The sequence below is a fragment of the Tupaia chinensis genome, unplaced genomic scaffold, assembly GCF_000334495.1.
Source record: "Tupaia chinensis unplaced genomic scaffold, TupChi_1.0 Scaffold000187_1, whole genome shotgun sequence".
NCBI classification, from domain to species: Eukaryota; Metazoa; Chordata; class Mammalia; order Scandentia; family Tupaiidae; genus Tupaia; species Tupaia belangeri.
The window spans coordinates 3175457-3192213 of NW_006159662.1; the positions used below are offsets into that span (position 1 = coordinate 3175457).

Consider the following 16757-nt stretch of genomic DNA (forward strand, 5'->3'; position numbering starts at 1 on the left):
GGGGGGGGGGTGATTTCTCACTTTCTGTCTCTGTCTCTCCAGTGAGCACACATGCCCTATAGCAAAAATCTTAATTTTTTTTAAAGAATTGTTTTATTTAGCTTTACTGATTTAATTTATTTATTTTAATTTGACCAGAGAGGGACAGAAAGAGAGAAGGAAAGTGAGAAAGCAAGCCACCAGGTCCGGGACTCAAACCATGGTTGGCCATGTAGGAGAAGTCCAGTGCCCTTAAGCAATACGCCACCTGCCAGCCCCACAAAAATCTCTTAAAAAATAATAATAATAGTAACAACAATAATAAATTTAATTAAATATGTTATAAGAAAAGGAAATTATGGGGACCAGCAGTTAGTGTAATAGCTATGTCGCTAGACTCCCACAGAGTCGACCATGGTTAGAGTCCAGGACCCGGTGGTTTAAACTCACACCGGGCATGTGTGTGTGTGCGTGCCTAAGATCCCAAGAGGAGAAAGAAGAAGGGATTGAGATGTGGCCATTCCCCCAGGGGGGTGATTTCTCACTTTCTGTCTCTCTGTCTCTTTGTCTTTCTGGCGAGCGCACACGCCCTATGGTAAAAACCTAAAAAAAAAAAAGAAAATTAGGGACTGATTGTAAGAATACACTAACTACACTACCCCTTAAAATAAGATTCCGTTTAATATAATCATTGATATAAAAGCTAAAATTCACTGCAAGTATGAAAGGTGTATAGTATCTCATCTTTAAAAACTTACCAAAGTAAATTTAACAAATGAGTGAGTAAAAGAATGAAAATGAAATGCTTTAGTCATCAAACAAAGCCTAACACATTTGTAATTGGTGGAACAGGAAAGCACAGGGTATGCTACCGAGTCGGCGTCCGAGACCCTCCGGCACCAGCAGAGCAGGCCTGTGCTGGCGCTGCGGTCCTCGGTCTAGAGGGGACGTGGGAAGCTGCTCACCCTCACCAGAAGAACGGGTAAGGTGAGGAATGCGGCCTGCCTGAGCATTTGCCCCTCCTGGCTTTGAGGTTCCAAGATGTCATGTTTGTTTTTTCGCTATAGGGCACGTGCGCTCGCCAGACATACAGAGAGAGACAGAGAGACAGAAAGTGAGAAATCACCCCCCAGAGGGGATGGTCACGCCGCAATCCCTTCTCCTCCATTCTCCTCTTGGGATCTTGGGCACGCACGCACGCACACGTGCCCGGCGTGAGTTTCAAGCCACCGGGTCCAGGACGCGAACCACGGTCGACTACGTGGGAGTCCAGCAACATAGCCATTACGCTAACTGCTGGTTCCCTCATGTTTGTTTTTTCATGCCCTTTTTAGGCGCTCAGACCCCAAGACAGAAGGGCAGAGGTCTATCTACCAAGTCTTTTATGATCACCTGCCTTTATTGACCCCTCCAAATACTTCTCAAACTCTTATAAATTTACAGTCGAATCTACTGATATGTATTTTCAATTTTATTAAAGGATATTTATTATTTGTGATTTTAAGAATCAACCCTTTAGTTCCAAATCTTTATTCTTATCCACTGGCATTTACAAGTTAAATACCAGTTCAATCTTTAAATAACAAATTGTTGCTATTTTCAAAAGTGTCATGTGCAATAACAAATGAGGAGTTGTTTGATATCTTTTCCTAGGTGAAATTTTTTCAAAAATATCGGTTTGCTAACCAAAAAGAATACAATTCTGATTACAGAGAAGAAATATTAGAGACAAAAGTCAAGTCACTTCTTCCAAAGTGTACTCACTAAGTAAGAGCCAAGGAATACTTGTGGCCCTACGTATAACAGAATTATAAGCACTGAAAAAATAAAATTGGGGGGCCAGCCGGTGGCATGGGGAGCTAAGTTAGCTGGATCCCACAGAGCCAACTACAGGGTTCAAGCCCTGGACCCAGCAGCTTGCAAAACACACTGGATGAGAGTGTGTGTATGCCCAAAATGTCAAAGGAGAAATGGAGGAGGAGGGATGTGGTGTGACCATCTCCCACGGGAGGTCCTTCCTCACTTTCCTTCTCTAGCTCTTCCTGTCAAGCACATGCACCCCTAAAAAACTTTTTTGTAATGTTTTATATATTTGTGATTAACAAATGTAAATTTAATAATTTAGTTAAGACAATAAAACAAAGACAAAAAATCTTAAATAAAACAAAAGATCTTTATATTTTGAGCTCTAATTTTGAAAGTCTGAAGCATTCATCATTATTTTTGTTTCTTCTAATCAATCAAAACTACTATAGGGGCCAGCAGGTAGCATGGTCATTAAGGCGCTGGACTCCCACATGGCCAACTGCGGTTCAAGTACTAGACCTGATAGCTTGCTTTCTTACTTTCCCTTTCTCTCTCTCTCTTTTATTCTCTCTCTCTTTCTCTTTCTGGTCAAATTAGAAACAGAAATAATAATAAATAAAATTAAATAAATAATTCTTTTTAAAAAATTATATATGTACAAGAAAGGAAATAGCTTTGAAATTGGCAAGAGTTTACTGATTCACGGTTAATTCACTGTAAGGTAACAAAGGATAGAGAAAATAACATTAGAAAAAAAGCTCTCAGTTAGACAGCAGCACAGAGGTCAGGCAATGCTCTGCGAAGCTGACCCACGTGGGCACATGGGTTCACTCCCAGAGACTCTGTAAGCACACCAGCACACAGCTGCTCACGGTCCAGGCCGGCTGAGTGGAGGCAGACTGTAGCATGAGAGACCCCGTTAGCGGTGCCTGTCATCTTTCTCTCCCTGTCTGTCTCTATTGCTCATGGAAAAAAGAAATAAGTAAACTTAAAAAAAAAAAAAAAAAATTGCCTAATAGAACAGTTTCTTTATCTAGCCTGTGTGATCCACGGCTGTCTTCTCTGTTGACTTGATGGTAAAACTGGGACATGTCACAGATTTGACATGAGAAAAGAGCCCACAAGGGCAGAGCAGACCCCCAGCTTGCACATGTCTGGAGCACCCTCTATTACTCCTCCTGAAACCAGTACCTTCTCTGCTCTTGGCTTAATCTCTCGCTCTCCCACCGCCCAATCCAGTGACTTTTCCAACAGAAAAGCTTATTTTTTCCCCTAATACCACCTACCTGAATTTGAATTATGCCTGTGACTATTTATTATCTATCTCCTCCCCAAGAATTTAACCTCCCCAAGGATAAGGCCCCAGGCGTCCTGTTCAATGCTGTATCCCCAATACTAAGCAGTGTACCCGTACACAGCAGATGCTCAGTTCTTGAATAAGTAAGACAATCAACTGCCTTACATGAACTTTCATTTATAATAAAAGCTGGCAAAACAACTATTTTTAAAATAGAATGTTTGAATTAAGGGTTTTTTTACATGCCTGTAGAAATCTAAGATTTACAGGATTAGCAGATGGCCTAACGGTTATGTTGCTGGATTCCCACATGGTTGACCACGGTTCAAGTCCCAGACCCAGTGGCTTAAAACTCACACCAGGCGCATGTGCATGCATGCTCCAAATCCTGACAGAATAGAGGAGAAGGGATTGCAGCGTGGCCCTCCCCTGAGGAATGATTTCTCGCTTTCTGTCTCTCTGTCAAGCACATATACCCTATAGCAAAAATCTCTCTACTAAAAATAAAGAAAGAAATCTGAGATTTACGAAGCTGTTGTTCTTTAACATGCTGCTGTGGTCCGTGGCCATCCATGTGTCCACCAAGTCCTTCTCTGGGGCACATCTTTATCTATCTACTGTTTACTCTGGAGCCCATTTTTATTCACTATTTAGCCTGATCAACGCTATTTCCATCTTCTGAACCCAATTCCTAAAAATACTCCTTAAGGCACACAGTTTCTTAAGTTCTTCAAAAAAATAGAAAAGGCTTGGAAAGTATCTCATTTTAATCACAGCAGTTTCTAACAGCCAGACATAGTTAAAAACTAAAATTTCCCAATCTTCTTCCCATCTGCTGGCCAGAGGTGGCTAATAGGAATTAGAGACAGAGAGAAGACCTGAATGCAGAGGCAACATGAGAAAAGGCAGAGTACCGAGGATGGGCCCACATTGGGCTGCAGCAGACGCTCATAAGGTCTTACCTCCCTGTCTTTATAACCTTGCCTTCTTGGCTGAGGCCACAATGATTTTCCAAATTTTAGAATAAAGTGCTTATTACCCATTCTGAGTTATATTCTTCCAAAGAGATCCAGTGAAAATAGTCTTACCTCTGTTTCTGTGAGAAGTGTTTTTAATCTGGTCAAATCTTTTGTTACCATCCCATTCTGAAAGGATGAATAAAAAGAAAAATCAATTAGTATATTAGTTTTTTTTTTCTTCTTTTTGGAGAGGTTTTTGCTATAGGGCGCGTGCACTCGCCAGACAGACAGAGAGAGAGAGAGAGAAAGCGAGAAATCATCCCCCAGGGGGGATGGCCACACCGCAATCCCTTCTCCTCCATTCTCCTCTCAGGATCTTGGGCACGCACACACACACTTGGTGTGAGTTTAATCCACCTGGTCCGGGACTCGAACCGCGGTCGACTACATGGGAGTCCAGCAACAAAGCCATTATGCTAACTGCTGGTCCCAATTAGTATATTAGTTTTGACTACGGCAACTTAGCTCAGTTCTTCAACTGTTTCTAAAATTTATCTGTAAAAAACAAAGTTATGTTCATCCCTCTTCCTCAAAACCATTAATGGTGAAAATAAAGTTATACATTGATAAGTAAAGTTTAAAAGGTTAGCAACAGAAGAGGCAAGGTGGTGTGCAGTAGTGATGCAAATGGACCCACATGGGAAAGGGTGTGGGTTCAAGACTAAGGACTCCACATGTCAGCACAGGCGTGCACATGATCTGGGCTGGCTGAGGCTGGGTGTGGATCACAGAGTCAAAACCCTGATGATGTGCCTTTCTCACTCTCTGTCCTCTGTTTCTCTGTCTCTCTCATGAAGTGAATAAATAAACTTTTTTAAAAAAGACTAACAAGAAAAACTATACGATGTGACGTTTTAATGAAGTAAAAACACTACATTCACTTTACATATGAGTTTTAAATTAATTCAATTAAAATATTCACAATATGTATCATTATAGAACAAGAAAGGGGAAATAAAAAGAGAAATAAACCTCAAGCCTTATTTTCTTAAACAATTATTCACTAATTTTGTTATTATTATTTGTTTTTTAATTCGATCAAAGGGAGAGATTTAGAGAGAGAAAGGGAAAGTGAGAAAGCAAGCCACCAGCTCCAGGACTTGAACCATGGTCGGTCTCATATGGGAATCCAGAGCCTTAACCACACCATGCCATCTGCTAGCCCTCCTAAAGTCTTATTTTAATATTTTCCCTAAGATTAATGGTTTTCTTTCTTCCTTTCTTTCTTTCTTTTGGAGAGGTTTTGGCCATAGGCACGTGCACTCGTCACAAAGACAGAGAGAGAGACAGAGAGACAGAAAGTGAGAAATCACCCCACAGGGGGGATGGCCATGCTGCAATCCCTTCTCTTCCATTCTCCTCTTGGGATCTTGGGCACACACACACACACACGTGCCCAGAGTGTTTAAGCCACCAGGTCCAGGACTCGAACCACGGTCAACTACAACACCGGTGGCCCCCACCCCAAAATTTTTTTTTTTTTTTTTTTTTTGGAGAGGTTTTTCGCTATAGGGCACATGCGTTCATCAGACAAACAGAGAGAGACATAGAGACAGAAAGCGAGAAATCACCCCCCAGGGGGGATGGTCACACCGCAATCCCTTCTCCTCCATTTTCCTTTCGGGATCTTGGGCATGCACACACATGCGCCCACCGAGAGTTTTAAGCCACCGGGTCCGGGATGCGAACCGCAGTCGACTAAGTGGGAGTCCAGCGACACAGCCATTACGCTAACTGCTGGTTCCCAACACCATAATATTCTTAACTTACATAGAAAAGTCCTTTAAGAATAGAATTATCTTGGGAACCAGCAGGTGGTATGGTGGTTAAGCCACTGGACACTCCCACATGGCTGACCCCAGTTCAAGACCCAGACCTGGCAACTTAATTAAATAATTCTAAATAAATAAATATTTTTTAAAAAAAGAATAAAATTATCTTAACAATAAAATAGATACAATTAAATAATTCTAAATAAATAAATATTTTTTAAAAAAAGAATAAAATTATCTTAACAATAAAATAGATACAAGCAGGTGGCATGGTGGCTAAGATGCTGGACTCCCACATGGCTGACCATGGTTCAAGTCCCAGACCTGGCAGCCTGCTTCCTCACTTTCCTTCTCTCTCTCTGGTAAGTGTATGTGCCCTATGGCAAATTGAATAATTACAATAATAATAATAAACATGGAACCAGCAGTTGGTGTAATGGCTTTGTCACTGAACTCCCATGTAGTCAACTGTGGTTCAAGTCAAGGACCTGGTGGCTTAAACTCATGCTGGGCACAACATGTACGTGCGTGCCCAAGATCCTGAGAGGAGAATGGAAGAGAAGGGATTGCAGTGTGGCCATCCCCCCTGGGGTGTGATTTCTCGCTTTCTGTCTCTCTCTGTCTCCCTCTGTCTGTCTGGTGAGCACACATGCCCTATAGTAAAAACCTCTCCCAAAATAATAATAATAAAAAACAAAGTTAAATAAAGGATTCTGTTTTAAAAAGTTATCTTAAAAAAAAAAAAAAGAATCCACGAGGCCAGCAGGTCATGTGGTGGTTAAGGGCACTGGACTCCCACATGGCCGACTGTGGTTCAAGTCATGGACCTGGCGGTTTGCTTTCTCACTTCTCCCTCTCCCCACAGCTGTCATTCTCTGGTCAAATTAAAACAAATAAATAAGTAAAGTTAAATAAAATAATTCTTAAAAAAAAATCCAATGATAAGACAGCAATTTGTTCAAGAAAAATGAGAATCTCAAGATACTCATAAACTTCGACTTCTGACAGAAAGAATTAAGAGGAAGAATGGTTGAGGATGCTGGACTCCCACATGGCTGACCACAGTTTGAGTCCCAGACCTGGTGGCTTGCATTCTCACACTCACTCTCTCCCTCTCTCTCTCTCTCTCTCCCTCTCTCTCTCTCTGTCCCTCTCTGGTCGAATTAAAATAAAATAAATAAATAAAGCTAAATAAAATAATTCTTTAAAAAAAAGAATTAAGAGGAAGAATACACATTATTTTTCCTATAGTATGCCTAGGGCGTCAAATATGAATATGTTTTCAGACATCCAAGATTAGAGCTTGTCAACGTACCAGGGACTCTCCTGTCAATGACTTGGCGAGAATGGTGGATACAGGCTGGAGCTTCCCTTTCAGCTGCATGCAACAGAGCACAGCCCGAAAGGCACCATCTCCTTTGGCCAGTCCTTCTCCCAGCACTACCACAAAAGAATATCCATTATTAGCCACATGACAACCAATACATATTTTTCTTGATTATAATATCAACACGCTATTACAACTATGACTTCCTATATGCTAAAAGAACACCTTCAAATACTAGAGGAAAAGAGCAATGTTCCAGTTCTACCACAGACATCCAGACAAGAACAAGGGAACACACATGGTGGTGAACACTGAACATACTACACTAAATCACAGGGAGAATTTATCTTAAAGCTCTTCAGTGAAAACACTAATCGACCTATCATTTCTGGGTAAATAAGGGCTTTTAACTTCAGATTTAATAGCTGAATAAAGTTCTCACAATGTTAACAATTTATTCATTCATTTTTTTTCCCCGAGTGAGAGAGCAAGAGTGTCACCCCAACAGGGTACTGACACCATGATCCACCCAAGACTCAGATCACAGGCACACACTCATCCACTGTACTCAGGGAGGTCTCTGGATATGAACACAGAACCTTCCCACACGGGACAGACTCATGGACAAATACTTTTACCACTGGGCCACCATCTGGCCCCAGTTCTTATGTTTTTGACAATGACACAAAGCCCTGTGCCTTCACATGGAAATGAGGCCCACCATGGTGGGGCAGGGTAAGAATGGTGGTCTGCAATGCTGGAAGCCGTGTGGAAGATCAAGGTTCAATTCCCAGTTGCCCAACACATGACGGGTACGTGCACACACCTGTTCCTGGTTAACTGGGACAGCTGGGGGAAGGATCGCAGCATAAGAGCCTGTAGATGGTGCCTGTCTTTGTCTCTCTCATGAAAAGAGACTCCTAAGCCCAGGATTGTATTGTTCCATGGTACATATTTTAGATTCCTTTACAAAAAAATAACTTACTCACAGAAAAATCCCAGAAATTGTTTGTTTTTATTTCTTCTAATTATTTCCAAGGAAATGCTTCTCTTTTTTTAATTTGCCAGAGGGCATGTGTGCTTGCCAGAGAAGGGGGGTGGTTAGAAAGCACCCCCATTGGGGACGGCATACTGTATGCATAAAGTTTACTGGATCTGTTCATATTTATTTTGGTTGTACTGAATATATCCTCTCATGATAATGTTTAATTTTTCTATTATACAAACATGGCAACAAATAATAAAATCCTACATAAAAGTTCGCTATAATTTCACCATTCAATTTTCACTTACTCATGTTCTCCAATTTTTATCAATTATTTATATAACTGTTACATGATTACAACTAATGTAAACAAGACATTTTTGTATTCTGATTTTTCTCCCTTCACACATTTAATATTTTCCTTTTTTTTTTTTTTAAAAAGTTTACTTATTTTGCCCATGAGAAAAGAGACAGTGACAGAGAAAAAACACCCAAACAGGGTCTTCACGGCACCATCCACAAATGTAGTGTGCTCAGGAATGTTGCAGGACCTGAACCAAGGACCTTTCCCATGTAGGTCTAGTTGCAGCACCACTATGTCACCAACCAGTCCCTCCATGTTATGACTATGTTTATATTTATCACATTGTTGGCTGTAATTTTCCATTGATTTAACTATTTCCTTGCTCTAGAATGATTATAACAAGTAAAATTAACACTGCAGGGACCAGTTGATGGCATAATGTTTACGTCGTTGGACTCCCACGTAGTTGACTGTGGTTTGAGTCTCAAACCCAGTAGCTTAAAACACACTAGGCAGGGACCAGAAGTCAGCGTTAATGGCTATGTCGCTGGACTCCCACGTAGTCGACCGTGGTTCAAGTCCCGGACCCGGAGGCTTAAATTCATGCCGGGCGCGTGTGCGTGCATGCCCAAGATCCCAAGAGGAGAATGGAGGAGAAGGGACTGCAGTATGGCCATCCCCCCCGGGAGGTGGTTTCTCACTTTCTGTCTCTCTCTCTCGCTCTCTCTCCAGCAAGCACATGCATCCTATAGCTAAAATCTCTTTAAAAAGAGAGAGAAGGAGAGAAAATTAAAATTTTATACCAACCAGTAGCATGGTGGTTAAGGTGGCTGGATCCCACATGGTTGACTGTATGGTTTGCGTCTCAGACCCAGAAGCTTGAAAAATATGCCGGGTGCACATCCCCAAAATCCCAAAAGGAAAAATGGAGAAAGGTCATGGATTGACCATCCCTTATGGGGGTTGCTTTCTCACTTTCTCTCTCTCTCTCTAGCACATAAGCCCAGGGCACAATCCCCTCTTCTCCATTCTCTTCTCACGATTTGGGCCCATATGTACAGGGACCTGGCAAGAGTTTCCAACTGCCAGGTCCAGGACCTAAACTGCGGCCAACCATGCAGGAGTCCAGCGCCTTAACCACTACACCAACTGCTGGCCCCAAGTCATATTTTTAAAATGCCTTTCATAGGTTTTTGGTTTTGTAAAAGATATTTACTGACATTTCTTCTGAGAAGCTTCTTCTATTACACCAATATTTGAATGTCTCGGTATTTGTCAATATTATGCTTCCTTGGGGCCAGCAGGTGGCATGGTGCTTAAGGGCCCTGGACTCCCACATGGTCGACCGCGGTTCAAGTCCTGGACCTGGCGGTTTGCTTTCTCACTTTTCCTCTCTCTCTCTCACTCTGTCCCTCTCTGGTCAAATAAAAATAAACAAGTAAATAAAGTTTAATAAAAATACAATTCTTTAAAATATATATTATGCTTCCTTTTTCTCTCTTCTAGACGAGAAGCAGTATTAATGTACTTCCTTCCAACTGTCTCCTTTAAATGTAATTCAGTTTATACCTTGGAGAATCCCCCTATGAAAAACTATGGCAAAGAAATAGTCAATAATTATAGACAAAAAGCTTTGCTACTAGTTTATCATATAACAGCATTAAATTGCAGTGTTGCCAGTCTGGTCCCTTATTAAAATATTGGGTTGTCAGGAAAGTCATGACATATTTTTCTATATAAAATAGAAAGTTTTGCAAAGAAAAATATGTCATGACTTTCCTGATGATATAATACTTTCAATATCTTGAAGAAAAACAAATATGGTCTGGCATATTATTAAAGTTGTCTCATCTATAAAAAATTGAACTTGCCAGGGGCACCAGGAGAATGGAGGTTAAGGTGCCTGGACCCCACATGGCCAAGTGTAAGATTCAAGTCCCAGACCCAGCAGCTTAAAAACACGTGGGCATGCATGCATGCGTGCACAGAATCCCAAGAGAAAGGAGGAGAAAGAAGTGTGGCATGGCCCTACCACCTGAGGGATGATTCCTCACTTTCCCTCTCTTTCTCTCTCTCTTCCCAGTGAGCACAAATACCCAAAGGCAAAACTCTTTAAAAAAAAAAAAAAAAAGAAAAGAAAAGACAAAGAAAAAGGAAAAAAAAGGAATAAGTAAATTGAACTTGCCAAAAGAGATGACATTAGAAACACCATCTAATCTGGAGGAACTGTTTAGAAAGTTATAATCCCTTGCAGATATAGCCTCCTCCCACCAACTACGAGATGCTACTGTGAGCTCACAGCGGTCCTCAGACCACAGTGTTCCTTCCCCTCGGAGTTGCAGGGAGGGAGTTTGCACACCATCCTGGCGCGGTGTTGCTGCTCTCAGTCAGGCTCTAACCTCTTTCACTCCTAATATTTCCTAACACTGGAAATGTGTCTTACTTGGAATGTTTTAGACTAGACACTGAGTAATATTAAAGGAGCATTCATTCAACTGTATCAACAAAAATAGCCTTTCTCAGGGTTTGATGGCCTCTGGTTATCACAAGGAATTAAATCAAAATGCAATTCCCCTTGCTTGTAGAGAGTTACCTGCAATGACAAGGGCAAGCTTAAAACAAGCTTAAAGCACAGGTAATGTTGCGTGTTGTTCTTTTTATTCAATAATGTAATCATATTAGGTTATTTATTTTTATCAAATCCTTAGCTATTCCTAAAGTGTTTTAGTGACAAGCTTAGTCAAATCAAAGTATTTTCCCAAAAATGTCTGAAAGAATTTTTTTAATTACCAGTAAACTAAATCCTTTAGTCATTAGTGAAGTAAAATCATTCATTGCTTAGGTCTAATCAACTCAGAACTAACATGTCAGGAAGTGAATCAAACAGAGAACTAGATTCCCTTCCTAAATACCAATCACTTAATTTCTGGCAATAAACCCACCTGCCATAGAAACAGAACGAGAAAGAAACACACATGTGCACACACTTGGGGTGGGCTCTACATGTGGATAGTATATTAACAGGCTCCAGACAGTGGAAGGCCTAAATCAAGTCAGTAACCAGAGGTGAAAATGACCCTTTATTACAAGTATTCAAATGTTTAACAAAAAACAAAGTAAGAACACAATGGCAAATACCTCACCAGTGTCCCTCTGCCAATTCTTCCCTGCTGCTCTCCTCTACCTCAAGCCTTTCCCCTGCACTCTCCTTTCCTTCAACTATAATCAACAAATGCTTGTGTACATGTGGGCTGAGCTGTTGTAGCCCTTTATGCCCTTCCTACCAAGGTCTTTTACAGACAAAAATGTTTTTTTACTTTTTAATCTTTTTCTTTATTCATGATAGAGCACGTGTGCACACAGTGAGAGAGCGACAGAAAGAGAGGAGCACCCTCCTCAGGGTCTGGTCAGGTGACGCTCCCCTTCCTCCAATCCTCCAGTCAATTGAAGCCTGGGAATTTGCACATTTGCCAGCGAGTTCCAGGCTGCAGGCCTAGGATTCAAACCCTATTGTCACATGGTATCTGACTTCTGCACCACAAAGTCAGTTCTAAAATGTTTCCTTTACAAAATACATATGGAGGGGAGCCAGCAGATGGCATGGTGGTTAAGGGCAATGGACTCCTACATGGCCCACCATGGTTTGAGTCCCAGACCTGGCAATTTGCTTTCTCACTTTTTATCTCTCTTTTGCTCGCCCTCTCTCTCTCTCTCTCTCTCTCTCTTTCACTCTGTCTCTCTCTGGTCAAATTTAAATAAATGAGGTTAAACAAAATAATTCTTTAAAAAAAAAATTCATATGGAGGGACCAGCAGATGGCATAATGGTTACATCACTGGACTCCTATGTCGTCAACCAGGGTTCAAGTCCCAGGCCAGGCAGCCTAAAACTCATGCCAGGTGTATGTGTGTGCATGCCCAAAATCCTAGGAGGAGATTAGAGAAGAAGGGATTACAGGATGGCCATACAGCAAAAAAAAAAAAAAAAATGCACATGGAGGCCCAGTTGCATGGCACAGGTGGTAGCAAACTGAACAGCAGTTCAGTAAGCCACGTGGCTAACTGTGGGTTCAGATTATCTATGTGAAAACACTGAGTGTATGCTCCAGTGTCCGAGACCCTAATGAACCAGAAAGCCAGAGAAAGGAGAGCGTGGTATACTGACTCTCTCTGCCTCTCCTGTGCATGCTCACATTCTATCATGAATAAGACAAGGAAACTTTCATAAAATAAAAAAAATAAGCAATAAGGCATATGGAAAATGAAAAGCCTTGGCACTATTCAAAGTTAGGAATCGCCTAAACCCCTTCAGAATATTTCATCTCTAACTTTAAAAACTGTAACATACTTTTGTTTTTAATCCCCGTTTCCTTCCTCCTTTCAATAGTCAGTCATTTTTTTTTTATCTTATTTATTTATTTACTTATTTGACTAAAGAAGGACAGAGCGAGAGATAGAAAGGGAAAGTGAGAAAGCAAGCCACCAGGTCCGGTACTCGATCCGCAGGTGGCCATGTGGGAGTCCAGCATCCTCAATTACCACATCACCTGCCTACTCTCTATATTCAGTCTTTAATCTGGTCACAAAAGTCTCTGTGATCTCTTTTACCGCCTCCATGGATGTACAATGAGGTTTTTTGTTTTGGGGATTTTTTTAAAGAATTATTTATTTATTTAATTCCCTTTTTTTTTTTTTTTTTTTTTTTTTTTAAACCTGACCAGAGAGAACCAAAGAGAGAGAAAGAGAAAGCGAGAAAGCAAGCTGCCATGTCCAGGACTCAAACCATAGTCGGCCATGTGGGAATCCAGCGCCTTTGACCACCACACCACCTGCTGGCCCCTGTACAATGAGTTTTAAAGTTAAAGTGATTGTTAAATTTTCAAGTACCCTTTCCTTCAACTGTAGTTCTCAGTAAAGACTCTTGGACTCCTTCCTTTGGATGTTTTTGGGCTACAAAAACACAAGTCATTTCTCTTGGTTGATTTTCAAGGATTCTATCTAAACATCAGAGCTGGTCCTTTAGTGAGCCTCAACTTCGTTATTACGGTACAAATATAAAATAATTACACACAGTCATTAAGTAATTAAGTCAACAAATAGAGTATAAAAACAAACCTGGTGGGATCTGTAGGTGGTGTGGTGGTTAAGGCACTGGACTCCTACATGGCTGACCACAGATCGAGTCCTGGAACTGGTAACTTGAAATTCACACCAGGTACAAGCACGTGCATGCCCAAAACCCTGAGAGAAGAATGGAGAAGGGACTATGTAATGGTCATTCCCCAAGGGGGTGATTTCTCACTTACCCTTGCTCTGTCTCTCTGGTAAGTGCTTGTTACTGATAGCAAAAGCCTAATACAAACAACAGGTAAAAAAAAAAAAAAACCTGGCACTAGTTCTCCAGACTAAGTTTTTTGTTTTGTTTTGTTTTGTTTTGTTTTAGAGATTTTTGCTGTAGGGCACATGCACTTGCCAGAGAGACAGAGACAAAGAAAGTCAGAAATCACCCCCTGGAAAAATGGCCACACTTCAATTCCTTCTCTTCCATCCTCCTCTCAGGATTTTGAGTAAACATGCACACACACACACCTGGTGTGAGTTTCAAGCCGCAGGGTCTGGGACCCGAACCATGGTCAACTACATGGGAGTCCAGCACCTTAAACCACTACACCAAACGCTGGCTCCATTAAAGTCTTTTTTTTTTTTTTTTGAGAGATTTTCACTGTAGGGCGCGTGCGCTCACCAGACAGACAGAGAGAGACATAAAGACAGAAAGCGAGAAATCACCCCCCAGGGGGGATGGTCACACCGCAATCCCCTCTCCTCCATTCTCCTCTCGGGATCTTGGGCACGCACGCACACACGCCCGGCGTGAGTTTTTTAAGCCACCAGGTCCGGGACACGAACCACGGTCGACTATGTGGGAATCCAGCGACATAGCCATTACGCTAACTGCTGGTTCCCCATTAAAGTCTTTTAATTCATCTACATGCTTGAACAACTTTACTTAAGGCACTGTAGAATGACATTAACAGAAGCAACCTGTGTTTGTGAGGGAAAAAAAAGAATTGGGTGTGTGTAGTGCTTTTAACTTACTTTCTTAAGAACCATAATTTCAGAGATGCATTTGCCATGTAGTCATTAATACAAAGCAAAATGAACCTCTGTTAATGGTTAAAACAACTGGATTAAGCTTTTTCTACAAAAAAAAAATCTGTTTAACTGTATTTTTTTATCTTAAAACTCTTCCATTGCCTCCTCGATTTCAGAAACCAACATCTTGTTATTTCTGTTGTAAGCACTCAAAGAAAATCCTGACTGGAAAGACAAGGCATTTCCAAATCTTCTGCTAAGGCATGCAACTACTTCATTTCCACGGTACATTTGCTTACTTTTTTTTTTTTAACTAATTTGCTTACTGAGAAAAGCTCACTTTGCTACTTTTCTGACTATACTCTTTACCCTACTGAAAAAAGCTAGGTTTTCAATGTTCACGATAACTTTTATTTCAGTTCCCTGCTTCAGTACAGTATTTACTGGAATTTTATACTCCAAAGTGCCAGATTTTAAATCTTCTCCTTTTATGTGTAAATATAATTTCATTAAATATAAAATTAACAATACCAAATATTCCCTAAGTTAAAAACATGAAATACATTAAAAAAAGTCATGATTACAATTGACATCTACTATTGATACACACGTAAATTAAATGTCTAGAGCAGATAGTCACCCACATAACTGTGATGAGATTCTGACAACTGAGTTCACATAAACTTAAAAATACCGCGTACCGGGACCAGCAGTTAGTTTAATGGCTATGTCGCTGAACTCCCATGTAGCTAACCACGGTTTGAGTCCGGACCCAGTGGTTTAAATTGAAGCCAGGCACGTGTACATACGCCGGGCACGTGTACATACATGCCCAAGATCCCGAGAAGAGAATGGAGGAGAAGGGATTGTGGCGTGGCCATCCTCCCTGGGGGGGGTGACTTCTCGCTTTCTGTCTCTCTGTCTTTCTGGTGAGTGCACGTGTCCTGTAACAAAAAACATCTCCAAAAAAAAAAAAAACCTGCTTACCTAAACATCTATTCACAGAAAAAAAAAAGGAATTGTATATTTAGAGGATAAGAGTTCTCAAACTTAACTCAAATATTGAATCAACTTCACTTCTCTAATCTATATTCTGTCCCCAAATTAGCAATAGTACTCTTTAACTTTTTATGTCTATCAACTTAAATGTAAGATCTTTATTTAGAACAATTAACAGGTACAATGGTTAAATTAAGAGTGAGAGTGAAAGTTAAGATCCCATCTAATACAGTGTTACATTCCTGTTAGGAAACAGTCCTGTGGGACTGGGCTAGCCCCATACCCCAGTACAAATAAAATGTTTTGTGGAGGGCACTGGCCAACTGCAGTTCAAATCCCAGCCCTGGAGACTTGAAAAATATATGGGGCACATGTGCCCAGGACCTTGATGTAATAGAATAATGGAAGAAAGGTGACTGCAGCACAACCAGGCCACTAGAGCCAGGATCTCTCTCTCTCACACACAATCTGGCATATTAAGACAAACAAACAAAATAACCTGTAATACAGCCATACTATTCAGCAATTTAAAAAAAGAAAAAGCGGGACCAGCAGGTAGTATGGTGGTTAAGTCACTGGACACTCCCACATGGCCGACCACGGTTCAAGTTTGAACCTGGTGGCTTCCTTTCTCACTTTCCCGCTCTCTCTCTCTGTGTCTTTCTCTGGTCAAATTAAAATAAAATGAAAGGAATAAATAAAATAAAAATAAATAATTCTTAAAAAAAAAAAGCACTATTAATACATACAATGATATGGATGGATCTCAAGTGAGTGAAAAGAACCACCTCAGGACCAGCAGGTGGTGTGATGTTTAAGGCACTGCACACTCCCACATGGCTGACCAGTTCGCATCCCAGACCTGGTGGCTTGCTTTCTCACCTTCTCTCCCTCTCTCTCGTCACATTAAAAGTAAATGAATGAACAAGTTAAATAAGTAATTCTTTGGGAAAAAAAAAAGCCACCTCAACAGTCATGTACTGTAGGATTCCATTTATGCAACATTCTCAAAATGACAAAATCATAGAGACGAGAAGCAGGTTTGTGGACGGTAAGGGCAGGAATGGGAGAGCGCCGTGACTGTAAGGGTAACACGAAGGCAATCCTCAGGGGACGGAGCGCTTGTGCATCCTGGCTGTGTTGGTGCTTACCTGACCCTACCCGACACCGCGTAAAA

The 16757-nt window shown here is 41.0% G+C and overlaps 1 protein-coding gene across 5 annotated transcripts in view; it reads right to left on the reverse strand.

Annotated features, from left to right (window-relative positions):
• HELZ (helicase with zinc finger) overlaps window positions 1–16757 on the reverse strand; it is a 206108-nt gene that overhangs the window by 146558 nt on the left and 42793 nt on the right. For all 5 annotated transcript variants that reach the window (XM_006146767.3, XM_027771163.1, XM_027771161.1 and 2 more), the window contains 2 exons: window positions 7189–7313; window positions 4171–4227 (listed from right to left, as the gene is read on the reverse strand). In XM_006146767.3, the coding sequence (XP_006146829.1) occupies window positions 4171–4227; window positions 7189–7313 (182 nt within the window). The remainder of the gene's footprint in view (window positions 1–4170; window positions 4228–7188; window positions 7314–16757) is intronic.